The sequence below is a fragment of the Bos mutus genome, chromosome 2 (genome assembly GCF_027580195.1).
Source record: "Bos mutus isolate GX-2022 chromosome 2, NWIPB_WYAK_1.1, whole genome shotgun sequence".
NCBI classification, from domain to species: domain Eukaryota; kingdom Metazoa; phylum Chordata; class Mammalia; order Artiodactyla; family Bovidae; genus Bos; species Bos mutus.
Genome location: NC_091618.1, coordinates 117,749,286 through 117,774,168, shown reverse-complemented (window position 1 = coordinate 117,774,168; position 24,883 = coordinate 117,749,286). Strand labels below are relative to the sequence as shown.

General features: G+C 36.2%; 1 protein-coding gene across 1 annotated transcript in view; it reads left to right on the top strand.

Annotated features, from left to right (window-relative positions):
* The window catches only part of TTN (titin), a 276,220-nt gene that overhangs the window by 149,618 nt on the left and 101,719 nt on the right, over positions 1 to 24,883 (top strand). Inside the window, 38 exon segments of the mRNA XM_070359061.1 lie at positions 67 to 150; positions 262 to 345; positions 457 to 540; positions 650 to 733; positions 845 to 928; positions 1,039 to 1,122; positions 1,206 to 1,289; positions 1,423 to 1,512; positions 1,644 to 1,727; positions 1,852 to 1,935; positions 2,069 to 2,146; positions 2,534 to 2,617; positions 3,077 to 3,247; positions 3,522 to 3,599; positions 6,573 to 6,686; positions 8,163 to 8,231; positions 10,090 to 10,170; positions 11,071 to 11,145; positions 11,749 to 11,838; positions 12,277 to 12,339; positions 12,670 to 12,759; positions 14,495 to 14,545; positions 15,096 to 15,497; positions 15,667 to 15,945; positions 16,188 to 16,463; positions 16,594 to 16,733; positions 17,255 to 17,381; positions 17,474 to 17,737; positions 18,049 to 18,315; positions 18,449 to 18,712; positions 18,802 to 18,941; positions 19,108 to 19,234; positions 19,353 to 19,619; positions 19,734 to 20,000; positions 20,937 to 21,203; positions 21,295 to 21,434; positions 21,844 to 21,970; positions 22,778 to 22,920. Of these exon segments, the coding sequence (XP_070215162.1) occupies positions 67 to 150; positions 262 to 345; positions 457 to 540; positions 650 to 733; positions 845 to 928; positions 1,039 to 1,122; positions 1,206 to 1,289; positions 1,423 to 1,512; positions 1,644 to 1,727; positions 1,852 to 1,935; positions 2,069 to 2,146; positions 2,534 to 2,617; positions 3,077 to 3,247; positions 3,522 to 3,599; positions 6,573 to 6,686; positions 8,163 to 8,231; positions 10,090 to 10,170; positions 11,071 to 11,145; positions 11,749 to 11,838; positions 12,277 to 12,339; positions 12,670 to 12,759; positions 14,495 to 14,545; positions 15,096 to 15,497; positions 15,667 to 15,945; positions 16,188 to 16,463; positions 16,594 to 16,733; positions 17,255 to 17,381; positions 17,474 to 17,737; positions 18,049 to 18,315; positions 18,449 to 18,712; positions 18,802 to 18,941; positions 19,108 to 19,234; positions 19,353 to 19,619; positions 19,734 to 20,000; positions 20,937 to 21,203; positions 21,295 to 21,434; positions 21,844 to 21,970; positions 22,778 to 22,920 (5,387 nt within the window).

Genomic DNA, 24,883 nt, shown 5'->3' with positions numbered 1-24,883 from the left:
CTTGAGAATGATTCAAGTCCTTTGCTCTTCATTAACCTAACCATAAAACTACTAATATCTTTCAAGTGCCTGAAGTTCCCCAAGATGTTGTTCCAGAAAAGAAAGTTCCCAAAGCACCACCCAAAAAACTGGAAGTCCCTCCAGTTTCAGGTATTTTTCACCCCAGTCCTTTTTCTATAGAAGAAATACCTCCTCTGCTCTTGGAAGAAATTTTAATTCATTGACCTCTTTAACCTAAGCATAAAACTACTATCTTTTAAGCACCTGAAGTTCCTCAAGAAATTGTCCCTGAAAAGAAAGTGCCAGTGGCACCTGCTAAAAAGCCAGAGGCCCCACCTATTACAGGTACCTGTCATTCACCTTCGATTTAAGAAGATAAAACTCTTCTGCTCTTGAACATATTTTGTTCTGGTGGTCACATAACTACTAAACATAAATTTACTAATATCTTTTAAGTACCTGAGGCTCCAAAAGAAGTTGTCCCTGAAAAGAAAGTACCTGTGATGCCTCCTAAAAAGCCAGAAGTCCCACCTGCTAAAGGTATTTGTCATGAAACTTAGGCTTTAAAGCACATAACTCTTCTGTTCTTGAAAATATTTGCTCCATTGTTCTCATAATACTAAATGTAATTTTACTAATATCTTTTAAGTGCCTGAGGTGCCAAAAGAAGTTGTCCCTGAAAAGAAAGTGCCTGTGACACCTCCTAAAAAGCCAGAAGTCCCACCTGTTACAGGTAGCTGTCACTCACCTTAGATTTAAGGAGATAAAACTCTTCTGCTCTCAAAAGCATTTTGCTCTAGTGCTCCCACAACTTCTAAACGTAATTTTACTAAAATCTTTTAAGTGCCAGAGGCTCCCAAGGAAGTCGTCCCTGAGAAGAAAGTACCTGTGATGCCTCCTAAAAAGCCAGAAGTCCCACCTGCTAAAGGTATTTGTCACTGATCTTAGGCTTAAATGACATAACTCCTCTGCTCTTGAAAATAATTTGTTCCAATGATCTCATAACTCCTAAATGTAATTTTACTAATATCTTTTAAGTGCCTGAAGCTCCCAAAGAAGTTGTCCCTGAAAAGAAAGTGCCTGTGACACCTCCTAAAAAGCCAGAAGTGCCACCAGCCAAAGGTAGCTGCCTGCAAGTTGCTGTGTTTGACAATGTCTGTCTGTCTTCACTCAGTCTAATCCTGAAAATACTAATCTCTTTAAAGTACCCGAGGTGCCAAAGGCAGCTGTGCCAGAAAAGAAGGTGCCTGAAGCTATTCCTCCCAAACCGGAAAGTCCTCCCCCTGCAGGTAATCATGAAACTCTCCAAACTAGTATTTTTAAAAAGAAAAACTCTCTTCTGAGCACTGTAAAAATCATTTTACAAAATGTTTCATATGCTTGAGTCAGTTCTAGCATTCAAACAAGCTTGTGTCTTTAAAGTGTATGAGGAGCCTGAGGAAATAGCCCCAGAGGAGCCTCCAGTTGAAGTCGTAGAAGAGCCAGAGCCTGTTCCTGCTCCTCCTCCAAAAGGTACTGGCCCAGCTGCTGTGCAGCCTTAGCCAATCTTTGCCCTTCTTGTCCCCCAGATTCTAGGCGTTATGACTTTTATTGTTTCTCACTCTTCTTCACCGATTCTAAAACATAAATCATAATATCTTTAGTGACTGTCCCACCTAAGAAACCTGTCCCGGAAAAGAAACCACCCGCTGTTGTTGCCAAGAAACCTGAACCACCACCAGCGAAAGGTATTTCCCACTGCCACTGCTTCATACAGAAAAATGTGTCTCTAAAATGCTATGTTCCACTGCTCAGCTTAATGATTTCCGTATGTCATTGAAACAATGAGCTAAATACTAATATCTTTTTAAGTGCCTGAGGTGCCCAAGGAAGTTGTTCCTGAAAAGAAAGTGCCTCCAGTGGTTCCCAAGAAACCAGAAGTCCCGCCTCCTAAAGGTACTTGTAACTGTCTACTGTCTAAGAGAGGTGGATACAACCTCTAGCTCTTGAAAAGCATTTTGTTCTGTGTAAATGTGATGAATGTTTTCACGTGATTCTTCATAATGTTAAAATACTAATATCTTTAAAGTGCCTGAAGTTCCAAAAGAAGTTGTTCCAGAAAAGAAAGTAGCTGTTCCCAAAAAGCCTGAAGTCCCACCAGCTAAAGGTACATGTCACTAACCAATAGATAAGCGCTTACTCTTGGTTTCACTTCCAATAGGAAAGCCTTTTGTTTGTCAAACATCTTACATTAACAACTACAAACCTAGTATACTGGCTGTTTAGAGTTTTAAATGTTTTTAAATAGCATCATTGATTGAAAAAAAAAAAAACACTGGTACGTTTGTTGTAAGTATTAGAAGAGTTTTCTAACATGGTTTTGTTGATGTTAATAGGCTTTGTTTTCTTCCGACCATGTGGATCCAAGAACAGATCACTGGCCTCATTGTGAATTTTGTTCATGGATCTGTCCCTGGGTTATTTGAACTAGATATGGTATAAATTTCATGTACTTCTCAACTACCCAGAAGTAAAACTAACTCTTTCTTTTAAGTGCCAGAGGTACCAAAGAAACCTGTCTTGGAGGAGAAACCAGCCATCCCTATTCCTGAGAAAGTAGAGTCTCCTCCTCCAGAAGGTACATGTAATGCTGTTTATGAGCTTACCACTTTTGACTGTTTTTAATGTAGGCCTTGTTCCTCTTCTAATTCAGTATCTCTAGGTCATTTTCTGTCCTTTAATTATTTGTCTTACTTCACGGTTCTTAATTAGCTCCAATCTTAAATCTATTTGAGTCCATAGTCAGCAACTACACTGGCCATCATAAGCTGTGTTACACAAAGCTTCTCTAATGCACACACAAAGCGGGACAGGTGAACTAATGACTATAAATGACATTAAACACTAAAGGGTTTTTCAAACATTCAAAGCAATGGAAACAGAACTCAGTCAAACAAGATGGATTTCATCTTAATATAAGTGATGATATTAGTAGAAACAAGGGAAGAAATCAAGATGACTATTTTTTGTGTTTCACATTTGTGCATTTTAGAATACTGTTCCACACATTCAATTAAAATTAACTATATCTTTAAAGTTTATGAAGAACCTGTGGAAATTGTTCCTGAAGAGGAAGAGCCCGTTCCTGTTGTAGAAGAGGAAGAGCCCGTTCCTGTTGTAGAAGAGGAAGAGCCCGTTCCTGTTGTAGAAGAGGAAGAGCCCGTTCCTGTTGTAGAAGAGGTGGAACCGGAAGCCCCCCCACCAGCAGGTACAAGACAAGATTCACTGAATGGAAGAATACACCATTTGATTTTTTATGTCTATTATTTATCTTGTTTAAGGCAAACATTTCAGTCTTCTATTTCCTTCTTTAACATTTCACCTTATTGGCAAGAACAAAAGTCAGTTGCACACATAAAGCTTTTGTCCTACAGACACAATGCAGCATAGCAAAGAAATAAGTGTTATCTTTTTTATTCATTCATAGCATTAATCTTTTCATTGTAATCATTTGACTCTAAAAGAAATCCCTATCTTTCAAGTGCCTGAAGAGCCCAAGAAGATTGTTCCAGAGAAGAAAGTTCCTGTCATCAAAAAACCAGAACCTCCACCTCCTAAAGGTACTTACAGTAAAATAAATATTTACTTCTTTTTTGTGTGTTGTCAGAAATTTGGCACTCTTTCTTGTTTTATATTGTGCTATATTATGTGCTGTATTATGAACTGTCATCTGTATGTTACAGTTCTGAGCAGACTTGTCAAATTAATGTGTACATATTGCATCTTGCAATTTTATATTATTAAATACTACTAATATCTTTAAAGTACCTGCGATGGCAAAGAAAGTTGTCCCAATGAAGAAAGTCCCAACTATTAAGAAGCCAGAAACACCAGAAATTAAAGGTATTCACATCATCATTGACATTATATTTTTTTTAAGTATTCTGATATCTTCAAGTGGAATCCAATAAGTTGTCTTCAGTGTTAGGGACAAAAATGTCCTTATTTTGATTTCATTAATTTTAATGCTGCTCTTTAATTATAAGTTCTTTATTCTTAACTCTTTTTCCAATGTCTTTAAATACTCTTTCTAAAATAAAACTAATATCTTCAAAGTGTCTGAGCTGCCCAAGAGACTTGTTCCAGTAAAGAAAGAACCTGAGCCTGTTACCAAAAAACCAGAAATCCAGCGAGTAAAAGGTATCTACCATGAAGAAAGAAAGAATGTATTTATCTGAATGCTAAGCATCTTAATAGTAGTTCTTATAACAAAAATATGAAGTATAAGTTTATGCAAGAACAGATTTTACAGAAAAACAGGGGGAAATAATGAAGGCAAGGAGAAAATAAGACAGACAAACAGGAGAAACCTAGCTTATCCTGAAAGATAAGGCTGGATGTAATGATGCCAGTCATGTTTTGGAGTTCTTTGAATGCTAATATAAGGCATGTACTTTAGTCTGTGGGCAATAGGCTTCAGTGGTGTATAAATTAACAGGAGTCGAGCTTCAGATAACTGGCAGAAGGTCAAATTCTTAGAGGAGGACAATAATAGAAAAGAGCCATTGCAATTTTTAAGGTCTTCAAAAATTGAGTAAGATCAGTGGTGACAGAAATGGAAAGGATTAGATTTAAGAGAAGTGGAGATTGAGTGGGTGTCTATTCTTAAAGTAATGAAGGAAATAGATGAGCCCAAAATGATTATAAGAGTTGAAGCTAGGCCATGAGAATGGTTCAATGAACCCCCAAACTAATATTAGAAAGAAGGCAGTGAATATATGTTTTACATTTCAAGTATGGAATTTGAGAATATGCATCTGGAACTTAGGAGAGATTGGGGCCAGAGATGTAGATCCATAAGTCATTACCATGGAAATAAGAGTTGAGAATGGAGTGATTGCTCAAAAAATGTAGATTCAGTTTTTAAAATCATCAAAGTTAGACCAGTGGAAAACATCTATATTTAAAGGCACACAGAGGATGAGAAATAAATGAAGAAGTCTGCAAGGACTTATTTATGAAATTAGGATGTCCAAAAGGGTGCCTTGCCTCTAAAGCTGTTTTCCCCACCGAGTCTTATAAGATGAAGTACCGTACCCATGTATTCTTTGCCTGCTCTTTGCAGTATCTTGTACATCTTCTAAATTCTTAATAGTAAACAAAATCAATATCTTTAAAGTGCCTGAAGTTCCCAAGGAAATCGTCACAGAAAAGAAAGTGTCAGTTCCTATCCCTGAAGAACCAGAAGCTCCACCTGTACAAGGTACGTGGCTGTGCTCTAAATCTTGGAAAGATGATAGTCGTCTCATCATCTTGCTTTGGTTGTAGATGGATCTTTTGTGTTTATCTGTTGCCTGTCTTATGTAGTATAGTTATTGGTATTTTGAAATCTTCTGAAGAATATGTTCTAGTGTGTAACTAAGTTGATACGTTGAAACTCAGCAGTCACAGTATTCTACTCTGAATTCAGTCTAAAATAAAATACTGTGTTTTTTAAGTTGAAGAGTCGCCTGAGGAAATAATATATGAAGAAAGAGCATCCATAACCATTGGTAGAAAAGAGACTCCCCCTGTTGAAGGTATATATATATGTATAAATATAAAATTTTTAATCTCTTGAAAACTCCTATTAGAAATACAAAAGTATTTATAGGCTAACATTCCTTCTTGAAATTATATGTAAAAGCATTCTAGCACATATTTGACTTGTTTGTTTTTCAAATCATTAAACGTCTTTTGAAGTATAATCTTTGATTATTCTTGATTGTAATAAATTCCAAAAGATACAGTTTACTGAGGCAAAACTGGAATCATTGCATTGGATCTTCCAATGATAACCCAACATCAGATTTTAAAAATCATTTCATTTGCCATCAACATACATCAAACAGTAGAAAGCTTGAATATAATAAAATAGAAATATTAACCTCTTTTTCTATGTAAGTGAATATGTATATTTTTGTTTCTGTGACTGTCATCTTTGCATCTGTGTGAAATTTGTATGAGTCTTGTGAAGAACTTTACATTACAACCTCTTATCCTTTGTCAACATTCTCTAAAGAACGTGAAATTGAAAAGTATGTTAAACCTGAAGAACCCGAAGAACCTGAACCACAGCCGGAAGAAACACCAGTACAAGGTATTCAGTTAGTTGGACTTAAATCTTCATCACCATATTCTTCCTCTTGATATATCTGTATATGTTTTACGTTGTTCGATGTGTACAGCATGTCTCTCTTCACCTGTATGTAAGGTATTGTTTTAAATGTGCATCTCTGTCGTCTGTGTTCATGTGATTTGCACTATTTATTTCATGTCAGTGTGGCTTATATGGATGCTTCCTTTGTCATTTTCATTAGTGCTTGTGCTGTACTTGTTATCTATGTACAGTGTTGATATTCTTATGTTTTATGTTGAACATTTTTATGTTTTATGTTGGATACCAACATTATGTATCCAAAAAAGCAAACTTCTTACTTAAATATGCTTCTTACTTCTTACATAAGTATCCTTATATTTCTGCTGAATATACTGTAAGTCCACATACCAGTCGTTGTATTCATATACTAATACTCCTGAAATACTCTTTTAAGAACCTGAACCTGAAAAGAAGGTTATTGAGAAACCAAAACTCAAACCAAGGCCCCCAGCTCCTCCTCCTGCTCCACCTAAAGAAGATGTAAAGGAGAAAATATTCCAGCTTAAAGGTATAAAATGATACTTGCAAAGTTTTATTAACCTGCTCCAAACTTCCATCCAAACATCTGAAGTGGTGCTTGCAAGAAATGTATTTTTAAAATGTGTACTTTTGGACATGATCATGCTGGGGGATTTCATACAGACTTGTATTTTATGCTGCCCCGGGAGCGTTGTCAGGCCATGCTTGCTGCCCAAAGTGTCAGAAAGTGCACCATGGTTAGCTTCATCCTGACCATCTGGATGCAGGGGCTGTCCAGCTAACTTTCTCATGCAGAGTGGGGTGAAAGGGTTTTCTGATTTCAAAGTGTGATTGCTATGCATATCTTTGGGATCTTGTGCATGTGAAATGTAGAAGAAAACTTAGCAGGATATTTTTAATATTGCACTAATGAATTTATATAAAAGCCAAAACTTTGTCCTTAAAGAATGACATATGCTTTAAAATATACTATAGGCATTATATTTATGGGATCCAATAGCTGATGTGTTCATATACCATGAAAAGAAGGTATATGAACAACTTATCACTGCTTCCCTACTTTTTTTTTTTTTTTTACAACTTGATAAAAACCCAACTGTGTTCTGTGGTTGTTCCCCTTGTTAAACTTTCTTTCATTCTCTTTGCATTTAGATTTTTCTTTGAATTCAGTATTCTTAGGCTTTCCTTGTGGCTCAGCTGGTAAAGAATCTGCCCACAATGCAGGAGACCTGGGTTCAATCCCTGGGTTGGGAAGATCCCCTGGAGAAGGGAAAGGCTACCCACTCCAGTATTCTGGCCTAGGGAATGCCAGGGACTATAGTCCATGGGGTAGCAAAGTGTCAGACATGACTGAGTGACTTTCACTTTTACTTTGAATTGATTCAATATTATTTAATTCTTAAAATAACATCTTTAAAAGCTGAAAAACTAGCAAAATTGTATCATTCTTTCTATTTTTGACAAAATGTTGTCTATTTGTGGTGTCATGAGATTTCCCCATTTAAAATAATCTAGATATAATCTTAGGTGAGCACTTTTCCCTTACCTACACATGTACACAAAATCAGAGTTTTCCATAGGAAAGCTTGTTTCTTGCCTCTCTGCAACACTCCTGGCCTGTAGGGAGAGTCTTTGGCATTTTAAATCAGACATAGAAAAAGCGAACACTTCTTAAAAGGTTACCCATCTGTTGATTAACATTTTATGAAGACACACACTTAAATATGTTTCCCTTCTTGTAAAATCTATATGCAAAGGAAGATTTCTTACCCCTGCAAAGAGTAAAACTTATCTTTCTTCTTAGCCAGACTTTAACTTACTACTCCACTTTGGAGTAAAACTTGAATCTGTTTTCATGGTTTGAACGCTTCTTGTATGTTCTTCAGTGGCTGTTCTTGGCTGTTATTAATGCTTTTGGGTATAGACAATAAAGCAGGTATTTAATAATTTGCTTCAGATCAGTCTAAATAAACAAATAATAAAAGTAAGATCATCTTCTTTAAAGCTGTTTCAAAGAAGAAAGTTCCTGAGAAACCTGTGGTTCCAGAAAAAGTGGAGCTTACACCTCTGAAAGGTATTTCAACAGTCTAGAAAATGCTCATATTCAGTATCCCTTGCTCTAACTCCTTGCTCTTCCTGCTGTCTTCAGTGTTCTTCTTTTTCTTCTTCTTTCCTTTAAAAAAAAAAAAATCAGAGTAGTCTCACTGATTTCTTGTGTTTTTGTAGCTTTTATAGTCCTGGTTCATGAGTGTTGCTTTCATTGTCTCTCATCAGTTTCATGCATTCATGGATAGTTGTTGTTTTGTCTCATCTACATATATCTTTTTGCATTTTCCTAAACTAAAAAATAGCAAATTTTACTGGTTAGCTGACATTAATATCAGGACACATCTTAGATTAAAATGCTGAGAGCTAGCAATAGAAAGCCTTGCAATTTCACTTGAAGAACAGTATTTTAGCCAGTGTTATAAGCACCAAAAATAAGTCCTGTTTTCCTTCTGTACTGTTAATATGATTCATAGGGATTTCCTTATCGCGTTCCTATTACTCTCTTCTCAGGGACTCCAAAACATTCTCTTGGGTGTACAGATCTCATGTTGTAGGGAAGTTTCTTTCTCCCCGCAGGTCATTTTTTCACAACGCATTTCTCTTTAAACAGTATTTTTCCCTATCTAAGCTTGGACTGAAAAGAAAAATAAATGAATCATAAAGGTTTATAAAACATCTATTGAAAATAAAATTGTTCATTTCTCCAGTGAGCAGAGTAGGGAACAGTGTTCTATTTAAGTAATTAACACGTCCAGACTCATAAGTTGAATCTATTCCTGATTCACTCTGGGATTTTGGAAAAATCACCCATCTGAATATATATTTCCTCATTTATAAAGCAGAGATTACAAATTAGTGTTGCTGTGGATGTTAATGTGGATGCAGAGGATGTAATAATCCTCTGTAAAGCCACGCAAACGTTAAATGACGTGCAATGACATATTCATATATAATGACTTTAAAAATAACTACAATGGTGTGTTCTACACCTGAGTCTCATACATAAGATCTTAAAAATGAAATAATAATATGGAAAAACAGATACAAAGATACATTTTCACTATATTCATTAGATAAGTAAATGATATTACTGATGGAAATTAAATGCATAAGCCTCTCTCCAGCTTGATCAATGAAAATGGTTTACATTACAAATACTGGTAACTCTAAAATAATTATCATGGATAAAAACATTTAATATTTGTGAAATTTTACTTAAAATACTTGACAGGAAAAATATTTAAAATGAAATATTTACATATTTGCTCTGTATGTTTAAAATTTCAAGTAAGAGTTAAGCACATCTATCTTTGTCACATAAAATGAAAGTTATTTAATAAATTGCAAATGTCTTATTTAAAACACCAAATGTGAAACTTTATAGAAATATCTGAAAATTCAGATTGTTTAAGTATTTCTCCTTTCCCAAATCAAGTTCATAATCCATATTATTTGGCTTTCTTCTCTCGTTAGTGGAGAAGATTTGAATAATGTCATTCACGCCTACTATAAGTAATGGTCGGGGGATATCAGTGTAGATTTGAACAATCTACAATTGCATATTGGGGCAAAGATGCTGTCAAGAACCTTGCATTGAATGAAAAATCCACAAAGTCAATATAGAATAATATCTTCTACACCCTTTTAAGGTGAATGAATATATTTGCCTGAAGTTAATGCAATTGAATTTCATCACAAGGTTATATAGATCTATGCAGAGGAAACAACTTGTGTGTTCTTGCTTTTAAATTCTGTGATATTTATATGCAACAAGAATTATTACTTATGCATCATGGTTAACTAGTTTTGAAAGAGGCAGTTTCTTGTTGAAATTTTCTTTTTATATGAATTTACTTCAAAATTTAAAATCATATTTTTTTAAGTGGCTGGAGGTGAAAAGAAAGTTCGCAAATTACTTCCTGAACCTAAACCTCAACCAAAGGAAGAAGTTGTTCTCAAAAGCGGTATAGTATTTTTCAAACATTGTATCAGCTTCAAATAACAAAAAAGAACTTGAAAAGCTTACAAAATACTTCTGTTCCTTGGTTTTCTCTTAATTAGATTCCTAATATATCAAAATTCATTTCTAGTTGCTTTGAAAATTAAATATGATCACTTTCACATCTTTTTAAAAAGACAGAAATTTTGTGAGCATTCAGAGTATCTTGAAATTTACAACATTAATAGACATGATTAAATTGATAATATTCTAAACTAATAACAATGACTATAGCTGCCATTTTCATAATCATTATGTAGTAAAATACACTAAGCCTATTAAATACTCTAAATTACACCAAATGATTTAAGTCTAAACTCAAAATTCAGTTTTAAAGTGTGACACAGGATTACCACAACTAATAAATAACATTTTCTAAAACCTGAGCATTTCTTTCTACTAATAAAGTATTAAAGAATTAGAAACAAGATATTTGAATGAAGAATCAAATTCTGACTTTCCCTCCACATAGAATTACTTATTTCTTGGCTACATTTCTTTGGCCATCTCCACTTCTGTTAACTTTGTACTTATTTAAATTCTTCTTTTCTCATTAAATTATAACATTGAATTATTAGAATTTTTTGCTCTTCAGGTTATTCATTTTGTGTTTGGATATTTCTGCCATGGATTTGTCTCTGAAGAGACTATCTATATAAAGTGACTCTGAGTGCTGTTTTAATTACCTTAACAACACTTGATCTTTTTCTTAACAGCATTTTTAATGTAAAAGCCAGTTTCCCGGTGCGCTTGATCTCATGCTTTTCACTTTCCTTGCTTTGTATGTTATTTGCATTCATTAAGCTTATTCAACATCTTCATTCATTTGTCTTGGTTTACATATAAACCTTTTTGTCTTTTTAAGTTCTAAGAAGGAGGCCTGAAGAAGAAGAACCTAAAGTAGAACCTAAAAAAGTAGAAAAAATTAAAAAACCTGCAGGTAGGAATCTCAGTAAAAATCTGTGAAATTATCTTTTAACAAAATTGAGATTTAACAAAAGGTTTATCTTGTAAACATAAATGGAGTTAAATATAAATGTAGCTTCATATTTCATCTGTCTATGTTTTCCATTGTCTGCTTTCTGTTTAAACATTTTTATAGTATTAATAGTTCTCAAATCCATTCATGCATTTCCATGCACTTCATCATCATTATTGTTATTATTATTTGTGAAATAATCAAGTTGGCTGCAAAATAACTTCATGGGAAGGTGTCAGAAATGTTTCATAAAATTTGGGGCTTTTAGTGGGCTGATTTTTATGTATTCTCAAAGAGTATATTTGCTATTTAAGAAGTGATTTAGAAAGGGAGAGCTCACTAATGGGGTTGGGAGGCAAATAGGTGAAATAAGAGAAAGAAAAAATAAATTGAAGCAGAGTCAAGAAGAGAAAACAGAAATTAATTGATAGAATATAAGGGTTTTCTTTCTAAAGTCAACAACAGAGCTTCAGAAAATAGTTTGATCTAATTATTTCAGATTAGCTGATTTCTAAGGATTCAAATCCTAAAATAACACTAGAAAATCATCCTATTATCTTAAAGTGCCAGAACCACCTCCAAAAGCTGTGGAAGAGGTTGAAGCACCTCCAGCTGTTACCAAAAAGGAAAGGAAAATTCCAGAACCAACAAAAGGTACAAACTTCCAGTTGTCTCTAAAAATACAAATATGCATCAATTAAAATATCATTACACTGGCATTAAGATTTGAACACATGACCTCTACTCCTCTTACCAGCTTAATTTTCTTTACAATTCACTCTCAGGTGCAGTTGCCTCATGCCCATCCATTTGTTACATAAATTACTGAGTTTTAAAAACTAAGAAAATTGTATTTATGGGCAGTGAGATGAATAATAACATTAGAAAATCAATAAACCTGACTTGCTGTATTTTCTAAGTACTTTGTTTAAATGTAAGAATAAACTTGGGTCAAGTATTTGACTTGGTGACTGTTTGTGTATAAATTCTAGTATCTTCCAAGATACATTAAACCTGTCCAATTTTGGTTTGACTTTGTGAAAAACTTCAAAAACTCTGTGATAACTTGCTTATTACTATGAATTGTTTTAGTGCCTGAAATTAAGCCACCAATACCTCTCCCTGCCCCTGAACCAAAACCAAAGCCTGAAGCAGGTAAGCAAGCTTATCCTCAATATCAACAGCATATACCTTCATGTTTCACACAAACAATGTATAGTTAATAAGAAAAAAGGAGTAAAAGTGTGCATGCATCAAATGATTTCTAATGCCCCAATGTCTTAGATTATACTGTTATATTTTAATATAATGTCACATATTTTCAAATATGTTATTATCTTGTATATAGATGTTATTATAATTAGAATATATTGTTCTTTGAAAACCAGTTTATTAGATTTTAAAATTCATCAGGGGAGGCAAATAGGCAAATGGGTTTCAGGAAGTGACAAACGATACATTAATGCAATGAACATCTTTTTGCAGAAGTGAAAATAATCAAACCACCTCCCGTGGAGCCCCCACCCACTCCCATCGCTGCCCCAGTGACGGTGCCAGTAGTTGGAAAGAAAGCAGGTAATTATTCTGTTGTTTTCTTTTTGCTTGTTTGTTTTGGTGGCTTAATGAAAACTTCATTAAAAATCAAGCTTTCTTTTTGTTGAAACAAAGCATCATTTCAATTGTGGGAGCTTATAAATTAATGATTAAATTTTCTTTATCTGCTACCCTGTACCAACCTACTTTCTCATCATGGATGCATATTGTGCAATTGAAATGTGTAATTTTGATTGAAATGTGTATTTCTGCAAAGCATCGTTTATTTATATGCTTTTGAGATTAACTAATGAATATATTCAAAGTTAAGACATATAGATATTCTCTAAGGACATACATATAGGAATCCCATGGAGATTCAAATTTCCCATGTACCCTGTAAAAATCATTTCTCACTTTTTAAAAAGACTGCATTTTGGGATAAAGAAAAAGTTCTGGAAATGGATAGTGTTGATGGTTGCATAATATTGTGAAGTATTTAATGCAACTGAATTGTACACCTAAAAATGGTTAAACTGGTCAGTTTTATGTTAGGTATGTTTTACCACAATGAAAAGAAAAAAAAAGGACTGCATAGTTCTGCCTTTAAATCTATATAAGAATTTAGATCAATAATAATTTTCTTAAATGTACTAACTCAGTATCTTAGGTACAAACTTAAAATACATATTAGTTGAACTACTTAGGAGATAATCTCAAAACCAAAATGATTTGACATGTATAGATCGTTGATAAACATATGTCCTAACTATTTGATCTTTGGCTACTTCCTTCATTTCTTTAAATTTTAATTTCCTAGTCTGTAAAATCAGAATACTTAATAACTCTACTTATTAAAACTATTATGACGATTAACTATATGCAAAACTTTTAGCACAGTGCTTGGTACATAGCAAGAAATATTTGGTTTTTTATTATGTTTAATAACATGAGGATATACTGTGTTCTTTCATCTATGGTTTAACTTTAATATTATATAACATATGTTGTCACTGATATGGTTTGGGCATTATTCTTTTAAACTTTTATGATTTTTATGTGATACTTTTTTTAGTTCAGAAAAAGATAAGAACTGCCATTGAGATAATTAAGTATGTTTAAGAGTACAGCTTTTCTCACATCCCCAGGGTCTGACACTAAAGAACTGGTTCTACAATTTATACTGCCCCATATTAATTGAATTAAACTCTTAAGTGTGGGAACTGTCTTGGTTTTGCCTTAGTTCATTGTCTAATTAAGGGAAATCGTCAAAGAATTCGTACCTTTGTAGTACACAGACCCTTTCTTTTTCTGGAGTCTTCCCTGGATTTATTTGCCCAGCTTAATAAAGAAAGGCTTTGGTAACTTCTGGGTTATTTCCCTTTTGCCTACATTGATTCCTTGTTGACATAAAAAGGTATTTCCTTGATTCACAAAACCAGCACGCACATTAACGTACAAAATATTTTACACAGCTAGGTAAGAGTAAAACTCTTCCTCACAAGGTAAGAGTAAGCCTTCCAGAAATGGGAGAATTACTTGCTGAAGGTAATTTTTTAATCCTAGAAACATTGGCAATTTAGCGTGGTCACAGCATTCAGAATATGCCTTGCTGGAAATATCCAGATATTCTCAGTAAAAGTCACATAAATAAGTCCAGTTTTTCTTCATGCATTCATATTTATAATAAAGAGCATTATTCAGCCGACATGGTTTACTACAAAGCATGAAATAAGTCTGAAAATTGTTTAAATCCTGGGTTTTATTTTTATTCCAGAAGCCAAAGCACCGAAAGAGGAGGCTGCCAAGCCAAAAGGTCCCATCAAAGGTAAGATTCATTTCCCTGTACCTGAGTTGTAAAACCTTTCACTCTTTGGAAACTTTACATTCAAGGGCAGTTTTCTGTTTAAGGGGGAACATTTCAAAATTTATATCAATCTTTATGATTTCTAATTGATTCTGCAAAAACTAGTATGTCTTTTGATACCACAATGAATACACCTCTAGTATTACTCAAGTGGATATTACATATGTAACATATACACTTTAGGATAATGAACCCTACAAGTTCCAAGTTTCATTCTCCATATACATGATATTTATACATGATAGATAAAATAATGAGACATTAATCTAGACATTATACATTTGGCTTTCAAACTTGAGAAAATGAGTGTTTATTACCCATGGATTCCTTTTGCCACCTCATTTTCTTTCTGAAAGAAAGCAGGATAAATTCAACTGACCTCTCAGTTGCCTCATCTTTAATTTTCCCCTCTTGTCTCATGGTCACTGGTTTTACCCAGCAGACAGCCAGGTATGCACTTTCTGACCCTTATGGAAATGCCAATTCAACTTTTGATTTTATTTTGAATTAGGTGTAGCCAAAAAGACTCCTTCACCAATAGAAGCTGAAAGGAAAAAGTTAAGACCAGGAAGTGGTGGAGAGAAGCCGCCTGACGAAGCCCCATTCACCTACCAGCTGAAGGCTGTGCCATTGAAGTTTGTGAAAGAAATCAAAGACATTGTCTTGACTGAAGCAGAGTCAGTTGGCTCTTCTGCAATCTTTGAGTGTTTAGTCTCCCCGTCCACTGCAGTTACAAGCTGGATGAAAGATGGTAGCAATATCCGTGAGAGCCCAAAGCACAGATTCATCGCTGATGGGAAAGACAGAAAGCTTCATATCATTGATGTTCAACTTTCTGATGCTGGCGAATACACCTGTGTTCTACGTCTGGGAAATAAGGAGAAGACCTCCACGGCTAAACTGATTGTTGAAGGTAATTTCCAGTCTTCTGAATATGGCCCCCATGAAGTGTTAACACAGTAAACCTCCGTAGCAATTTTTATTGCCCCTTAAACAAAATTTATTCCCAAGTTTTATCTCAATGAAAATATTGTATGTATTGAAAAGTCTCTGCCACTTCTTAATATCGCAATTCTCCATAGAACTTCCCGTGCGTTTTGTAAAAACGCTTGAAGAGGAAGTCACAGTGGTCAAAGGACAGCCACTGTACTTAAGCTGTGAGTTAAACAAAGAACGTGACGTGGTCTGGAGGAAGGATGGCAAGATTGTCGTGGAGAAACCCGGCAAAATTGTGCCCGGCGTCATCGGCTTGTTGCGGGCTCTGACCATCAATGATGCAGATGATTCCGACGCTGGGACATACACAGTGACTGTGGAAAATGCCAACAACCTGGAGTGCTCATCCTGCGTGAAAGTAGTAGGTCAGTACTTCGCTGGGAAATAAGTTCTACTTACTATTAAGAAAAGAGAAGCGAGATCTTCAATTTCCAGTATCAGAATATCAGCAGTCTTACACCTTACCTAACAGGGAGAATATCAAATCATAGCAGACTAATTATGTCCAGTTTTGAGAATTTTTTGCTATTTCTGAAATTTACTAAGGAAGTTTTTGTATTGCTTATTCAGATCATAATTATCTTTTCTGACCTCTTTTATCATACAGAAGTCATTAGAGACTGGCTGGTGAAACCCATACGAGATCAGCATGTGAAACCCAAAGGGACAGCTGTTTTCACCTGTGTTATAGCAAAGGATACTCCAAACATTAAGTGGTACAAAGGATATGATGAAATCCCCTTGGAACCAACTGATAAGACTGAGATAATAAGAGATGGAAATCATATACACCTCAAAGTTAAAAATGCTATGCCAGAAGATGTTGATGAATATGCAGTGGAAATTGAAGGGAAAAGATACCCTGCAAAGCTGACAATTGGAGGTATAAAAATCTTACCATCTATTCTTGAATTTTGTATGTGCCCAAGGCAAAATAATATACACAGGTACACTCACAAAAGTGTCATTAGATTGTTTAACGCCTGATGGTTTTTCATCCTTTACCAATACAGAACGTGAAGTTGAATTGCTTAAGCCAATAGAGGATGTTACCATTTATGAGAAAGAAAGTGCAAGCTTTGATGCAGAAATCTCGGAAGTAGACGTTCCTGGACAATGGAAACTGAAGGGAGAACTTCTAAGACCCTCACCTGTGAGTAATTTCTTCTTTTAAGTTGTTAATCATATACACAAATGAACCTGTCTACAAAACAGAAAGTCTCACAGACATAGAAAAGAGACTAGTGGTTGTCAAGGGAGAGAGGGAGTGTGGGAGTTTAGGGTTAGCAGACACAAACTATTATATATAAAATGAGTAAACCACAGATCCTACAATGTAGCACAGGGAACTATATTCAGCATCCTGTGATAAACACTACATTGTAAGTCAACTATACATCAATAAAAAATATTCTATATGACTACATTCTATAACTGATTGTGACACTCGGATTTGGTTCAGTAATGATGGAATTATTTCTGGCTTCTAAAGTCTCAAAGAGGGGAAGAAATTTGATGCACTATTTGTAGACAGCTCAGCAATTTTTAAAAAATGTTTATGACAATGTACTTTATTTTCATTAGTAGTATTACAGTTATTTTATGGCTCTATAGACATCTGTATCTGAAACAATCTATCCCATTCAAATGCTAACTAAAACTATCCTTTTTCAGACATGTGAGATCAAGGCAGAAGGTGGAAAACGCTTCTTGACTTTGCATAACGTCAAACTGGACCAAGCTGGTGAAGTTCTTTACCAGGCGCTGAATGCAGTCACGACTGCCATTCTGACAGTGAAAGGTATGGGCCTTTGGAACTCATGGAGTGGGCTCAACTTCATCTGACAGCCCCCTGCATTCTGAAAAGCCTCATTCTTAACGTTTGCCTTCCAGAAATCGAACTTGACTTTGCTGTGCCCCTGAAGGATGTCACAGTCCCAGAAAAGCGACAGGCTCGATTTGAATGTGTCCTCACTCGAGAGGCAAATGTTATATGGTCTAAAGGACCTGATATAATCAAGTCATCGGACAAGTTTGATATCATTACTGATGGAAAGAAACACATTCTTGTCATCAATAATTCTCAGTTTGATGACGAAGGAGTCTATACTGCTGAAGTGGAGGGCAAGAAGACCTCAGCACGATTATTTGTTACAGGTAAGAGCTGGTGAGCTCTGACTCTAACATCCTATAGTTAGGCACATGAATATCTGACTTTACATACAGAACATCAGGAAAAAAAAAAAAAAAAGGAACACCAGGTTTTAATAGCTGTAAGTGACCATCAGCCCCACAACTTTATTTTCACATTGCCATCAAAACAAGCCCCTTAATTTTTTTTTAATGGAGGATAGATCCTTTTGAAAAGGTGACTCAATAAATGCTATGTGAAAGATTCTTTTTGCCAGGCAAAGTGGAATATTTCTGAAGGTAAATTGTATTTCTGAGCATATTACCTTGTATTGCAGGTATAAGACTGAAATTCATATCACCTCTTGAAGATCAGACAGTGAAAGAAGGTGAAACAGCGACTTTTGTCTGTGAACTTTCTCATGAAAAAATGCATGTGGTCTGGTTCAAAAATGATGCCAAACTCCACACGAGCAGGACTGTACTCATCTCCTCGGAGGGCAAGACTCACAAGCTGGAAATGAGAGAAGTGACAATGGATGATATATCCCAGATCAAAGCCCAGGTTAAGGACCTCAGCTCCACAGCAAACCTGAAGGTCATAGGTAAATATGACCAGCTATAACCAGAGAGCTGACTTTTGGATGGTGGGAGTGGGTAACAGTTAACATTTTGCAATGTGTAACCCTTTAATTTCACTTTGACGTTCTCTGATCATCTGCCAAATGTCCCTTACAGAGGCTGACCCCTACTTCACTGTGAAATTGCATGACAAGACAGGAGTCGAGAAGGACGAGATTGTTCTCAGGTGTGAAGTGAGCAAAGACGTGCCGGTGAAATGGTTCAAAGATGGGGAAGAGCTCCTACCTTCACCCAAACACTCCATCAAGGCAGATGGCCTGCGCCGCATCTTAAAAATCAAAAAGGCAGATCTGAAGGACAAAGGCGAATACGTGTGTGACTGTGGCACAGACACGACAAAAGCAAACGTCACTGTTGAGGGTGAGTTACACATAATTTCTAAAGGTACCCCATATGAATCTGCGATTGCTTTGTTCAGTCATTCTTACAAAACTCTGTATAAATTTCAGCCCGACTAATAAAAGTGGAAAAGCCTCTGTATGGAGTAGAAGTGTTTGTGGGTGAAACAGCTCGCTTTGAAATCGAACTTTCTGAACCAGATGTCCATGGACAGTGGAAGCTAAAAGGAGAGCCTTTAACTGCTTCCCCTGTAAGTCGCAATGATCTGATCACATAGGTAGGGGTGGGGCGCTTGCTTGCTCAGTGGTGAAAGATGGGTACATTTCTGGTATAAAATCTCTTGATTATTTGTAGGAATAACCAGTTATGAAAATGATGTTTTTCTTTCTCTTTCCTCCTCACCTCACTCCAAACAGGACTGTGAGATCATTGAAGATGGGAAGAAGCATATTCTGGTCCTTTATAACTGCCGGCTGGACATGACAGGCAAGGTCTCCTTCCAAGCTGCCAATGCTAAATCCGCAGCCAATCTGAAAGTGAAAGGTACGTTCTGCTTGCCAGCCACCCTTTTGTATTTTCTTTGCAAGGCTTCCTTTTGAGACCCAGAACTGATGACTGGAAGCATATTCTGGCTTCATCCACACCCTTTTCTTTTTTTCAGAATTGCCACTTATCTTCATCACACCTCTCAGTGACGTTAAAGTCTTTGAGAAAGATGAAGCTAAGTTTGAATGTGAAGTATCCAGGGAGCCCAAAACATACCGTTGGCTGAAAGGAACCCAGGAAATCACAGGTGATGACAGAATTGAGCTTATCAAAGATGGTACTAAGCATTCACTGGTGATCAAATCTGCCGCTTTTGAAGATGAAGCAAAATACATATTTGAAGCTGAAGATCAGCATACAAGTGGCAAACTGATCATTGAAGGTAAGCATTCTTATCAAATAGGCTACCTTTAAACGCTTTTATTTTTATTCTTGCTTTTATATATCTTCCTTTAAGGATTGGAATTAGTAAATTGTTGTTGTTTTTTCCTGATAGGAATCCGACTTAAATTCCTCACCCCACTCAAGGATGTAACAGCCAAAGAGAGGGAAAGTGCTGTGTTTACCGTGGAGCTGTCCCATGATAACATCCGTGTTCGCTGGTTCAAGAATGACCAGCGCCTGCACACCAGCAAGTTCGTCTCAATGGATGATGAAGGGAAGACCCATTCCATCACATTCAGAAACCTCTCTATTGACGATACCTCTCAAATTAAAGTGGAAGCTATGGGGTTAAGTTCAGAAGCCAAACTCACTGTGCTTGGTAGGTGCTTTTTTTAAAATTTAATTTTATTGTATTCATCAGAAATGTATGTAGTATCTACTGTGTAAAATCTTTCAAGTGTTAAATTGCATGAAAGCAATGCCTGCCCTTAAGAAATGACCACATACATTATTAGGCTTGTGTCTGAAATATTTTTACCTAAAACTATGAGGATTTTAAAGGAATAAAGACTCAGGCTCACAAAATAGCCAGTTTAAATCAGAATTAAAACTCAATTAATTATGGAGCCTTGTCATATTTAAAATTAGGAATATAAATACTTCCTCTCTCTTCACTTTATCAAAATTATTTCAGAACAATGTTTTTCAAGTCCCTAAGAAACACAGAACTTACGTTAATAAAGCTCATTGTTTTTCCTGGGCTGCTAGTCTCAGGCAGATTATATACGAAGTCTAACATGTATAATGACTATTAAAGGCAAACTATTAATTGATAGAAGAAAAACTAATAATGTGAACTGGAAAGCTTACAGGTAAACTAGTCATAAGAGATTTGCTAAGAAATTTAAAATTTAGCTGAATGATGGAGAAACATATAATCATTTGAAGCTAAATTTCATTGTGTCTTTCATACTACTGTTAATGAAATACTTCAAAATATAATATAGATTCAGTTCAGTTCAGTCGCTCAGTCGTGTCCAGCTCTTTGCGACCCCATGAATCACAGCACACCAGGCCTCCCTGTCCATCACCAACTCCCAGAGTTCACTCAGACTCACGAGATCTTGATAAATCCCAGGCATCAATTCCTTTTCTAACTTTTAGAGAACTTTTGAACATACATGTTAAGTGAGTGGAAGCATGGTACATTTTCTAAATACACCCAGACTTCTGTGAGCTGCCCCTTAAACTTCCCAAGAGATTTTTATCTCCTTAGGCGGTTAATGAATTTTTTTCAATTATACTTTACTTGCAGAGGGAGATCCATACTTTACAGGAAAGCTTCAAGATTACACTGGTGTAGAGAAAGATGAAGTGATTCTACAGTGTGAAATTAGCAAAGCGGATGCACCAGTGAAATGGTTTAAAGATGGACAGGAAATAAAGCCATCTAAAAATGCTGTTATTAAGGCAGATGGCAAAAAGCGCATGCTAATCCTAAAGAAACCCTTGAAATCAGATATTGGACAGTACACCTGTGACTGTGGGACAGATAAGACCTCAGGAAAGCTTAACATTGAGGGTAAGGAAATTTCCACAAGCTTTACTCTTGAAGCTGTTGGAGTTATTTCTGCCAGAGGCTAATGACACATGCTGACCCTGCACTTTTCTAGATCGGGAAATTAAACTGGTGCGGCCCTTGTACAGCGTGGAGGTGATGGAGACCGAGACAGCCCGCTTTGAAACCGAAATCTCGGAAGATGATATCCACGCCAACTGGAAACTCAAGGGAGAGGCCCTGCTCCAAACACCTGTAAGGCTATTTCTGAACTTGTCAATGCCCAGAGGAGCTGTGTGAAATAGGAAAAGGACAGGAGAAAAGTCAGAGTGCACACAAGGCATTTAAAACATGATATCAAGTTCATCAGAACTCAAGCCAATGAGAGCTATTAGGGTCTATGAATGGGCTCAGATAGGCACACTTGCGTTATTTTTGATCCAGCATTGGTACAAGGTTCTAGATATTCTGTAAATGCTGCTAGTTGGTGTAGAATGAAGCAGATAAAATAAGTATTGCCATCATGAATAATATTTGTTAGCTTTCTCTCACAAAATAGTCACCTCAAGAGTTTTCCTCGTAAATTCCTTTAATTAAGGTATTTTATCCTCAAACCAAAATACCAAAGATGACTTCCTATGGAATCTTTCCTCTTTTGACACAGGAATGTGAGATCAAGGAAGAAGGCAAAACACACTTCCTTATTTTGCACAATTGCCGCCTGGACCAGACTGGAGGGGTGGATTTCCAAGCTGCCAATGTTAAATCTAGCGCCCACCTCCGAGTAAAACGTAAGTATTATGTCTTTCTGCTGAAAGTGAATCGTATACTCCTACAGCAACTGGATGTGAGTGAAATTAGTTAGATTTATTTAGTTAATTAGAAAACATTATTAAAGTATAGAAACTAGCTTTCTGGTATTTACTTCTTTGTCATCCTCATATACCTGTGGTTCAAATTCTAAAGTTTGGAAATTTCATCAACCATTCTGTTTGAACCAAAGAAAATTAAGTCTCACACTCCCCCACTCCCTAATTCTTTCAAAGTAGAATATTCATAGAAAAGAGAGTCTAACTCAGAACTCTTAAAGACCCTTAAAGAAAATTTTCAAGTGGCTGTACAACTTTCACACAAAAAAGAAAAACTCTGCTGTGTGGGCATTTCAGACTCAGGAAGGGAGGCAGGAAGCATCAGGCTAACAGTTTTGGAAGGTGCAGAAGTGTTTATGGATTGGACATGCTGTGTGATTGAGGGGCCCTTGTCCTCTCCCAATCAGAGTCTTAGTTATTTTGGAAGTCACATACCTTATGTAGCAAGAGGAACTCGATGCCTGGCAGAACAACAGATGCAGCTCAAACTTCTCGCTGACCTTGCAAATCAGAACGAAAGGGCCCCTGCAGATAGACACCCACTCCCTGGCCACCTGCTCTCCCCTTCTCAGCACCAAGGGGCCATGTTCACATGGGAGTGAGAACAGCGGGCAGTCCTGTGGCTCTTTCCTCCTCGGAGAAAGCATGAAGATCAATAACTAAATCTGTATTTATCCTTTCGGAATTACAAAATGAGTCACCGGGAGCTGCTTCCTTCCCCTCGCACAGCCCGCGTCATTGGTCTCCTGAGGCCTCTGAAGGATGTCACGGTGACCGCGGGGGAGACCGCCACTTTCGACTGTGAGCTGTCCTACGAGGACATCCCAGTGGAATGGTACCTCAGAGGGAAGAAACTGGAGCCCAGTGACAAGGTCAGAGGCAGATGGGTGGTGGCCTTGCCTGCACTTCTTTCTCCCTCGGTTCTTTCATCTTGACATGTGTGCTCTTGTTCTGCACTTTCTTTCTGTTCCCTTGCCTCCCCTTCCCTTTCTTTTCCCTACTCAAGCATGATTTCTGTTGATGTTGTAAAGTGGGTTCTTCTCATTTTTGTCGGGTTTAACCTGATGATATTTCTATTGAAATGGAAATTAAATTTTAAGTATGATCAAGTTTTAGGTTTTTGCAGAAAAGGCAAACATTAATTAATGATCAATGATAGTTTAATTCATTGAAGACAGGAGGGATCAAAAAGGCTTTCTGATTTGCTGTGCAGTACAAGGGTACAGATTAGGTTTCATGGAGAATTCTCTCCATGCTATTTCGTGTTCTGCATATAAGGGGATTAAGAGGAGAGGATGGAAATTCCATTTCAGGCAGTTGATCAAGTAGTTGAGATAACTTCTGGGTGGATCTGCTCTTCAAGCATTTCTCCAAAGCTATTTTTAACCCTCAAGTGCTTTGAGCTGTGCAAATTCTGGAATGCAAATGGACTATTTAAAATGCACCCGATGGTGGTGGCAAGAAAGAAGGACTCTGTGATTAGCCACACGTATGAACAAATATACTTTAAGAAGTTTTAGGAGGTAACTAGCTTGTGGTGGGTATTGAGTATCGAGCTCAATATCCAAATTGAACTATGTATTTTGCTCCCTAAGACAACATGTGTTTAAATTATCTTGATAACTCACCATTACTTTTGAATTCTTGAAATAAAATATATAGAAAACATCCAACGTGTGTTGGAAATAAGCACAGGCCATTATGTCCCTTTTTTTTCCAGTATTTTTAGAAATATTATCAAATGTGGCATCAAGTCTTCAATATAAATCAAACTGTTAAGAATTATAGGAATATAATTTAAAAGGGATTCAGTTTAATTAAGAGCCATAAAGTTGATTAAAGTATTAGAAGGAAAATGCCTTTGGACAACTATTCTTGAACAAAAATAGTAGTATTTTAACAAAGGAATTGAAGGGTAATCAGTTAACATTTATCTGGGAAATAAAATCTGCCTGCTATACAGACAGTAATGACCAGTTAATCTCCTTTGTTACCAAGGATAGAAAACAGTCATACATTCAATTTGCAGCAAGAGAATTAAGTTAAATGAGGAAACTGTCCTCACTGTGAGGTCTTCAATATATACTGAACTGGGTGATGAAGGCATCTCCACCTTCAAGTTTGCTTTTTCAAAATACACATTTGTCCAGTTAAGTGTGGTTTAATTGTTTCATGTCTAAAGGCAGAACATTGGTTGATTTTTCAAGATCCTTTCATGTTTTGAATAAAGGAACACAAGAGAAAGTGTTAGTCGCTTCAGTTGTGTCCAACTCTTTGAAACCCCATGAACTGTAGTCAGCCAGGCTCCTCTGTCCATAGAATAGTCCAGGCAAGAATACCAGACTGAGTAGCCATTCCCTTCTCCAGGGGATCTTTGACCCAGGGATTAAAACCTAGTCTCCTGCACTGCAGGCGGATTCTTTACTGTCTGAGCCACAAGGGAAGTCCCAAAGGAACATTGCTTAAGGACAAATGATATTACTCTTTTGCTACTACATATCTTTAGCTCAAATTAAGAGCTTTTAATTAAAAGATTAGTCTTATTAGTTCTAATGTAAAACTAGACCATTTTATTTTGAGAAATTTTTGGAGTATAGTTCATTTACAATGTTGTGTTAGTTTCAGGTGTACACATGATAAAACCATCAACAAATAAGATATATCTGTTGGTAGATTAGAACGGGAGATACTTTTAAAAATAGCCCTAAATCACAGTCAAATTTTTAAATGCACAATTTATACTGAAACATCATCACAAAAACAATCTTTCTCCCATTCAAGCACCATGTCCTTGAATAAGTAGCTGTGTCTCTAGAACATATCTTAATTTCTTTT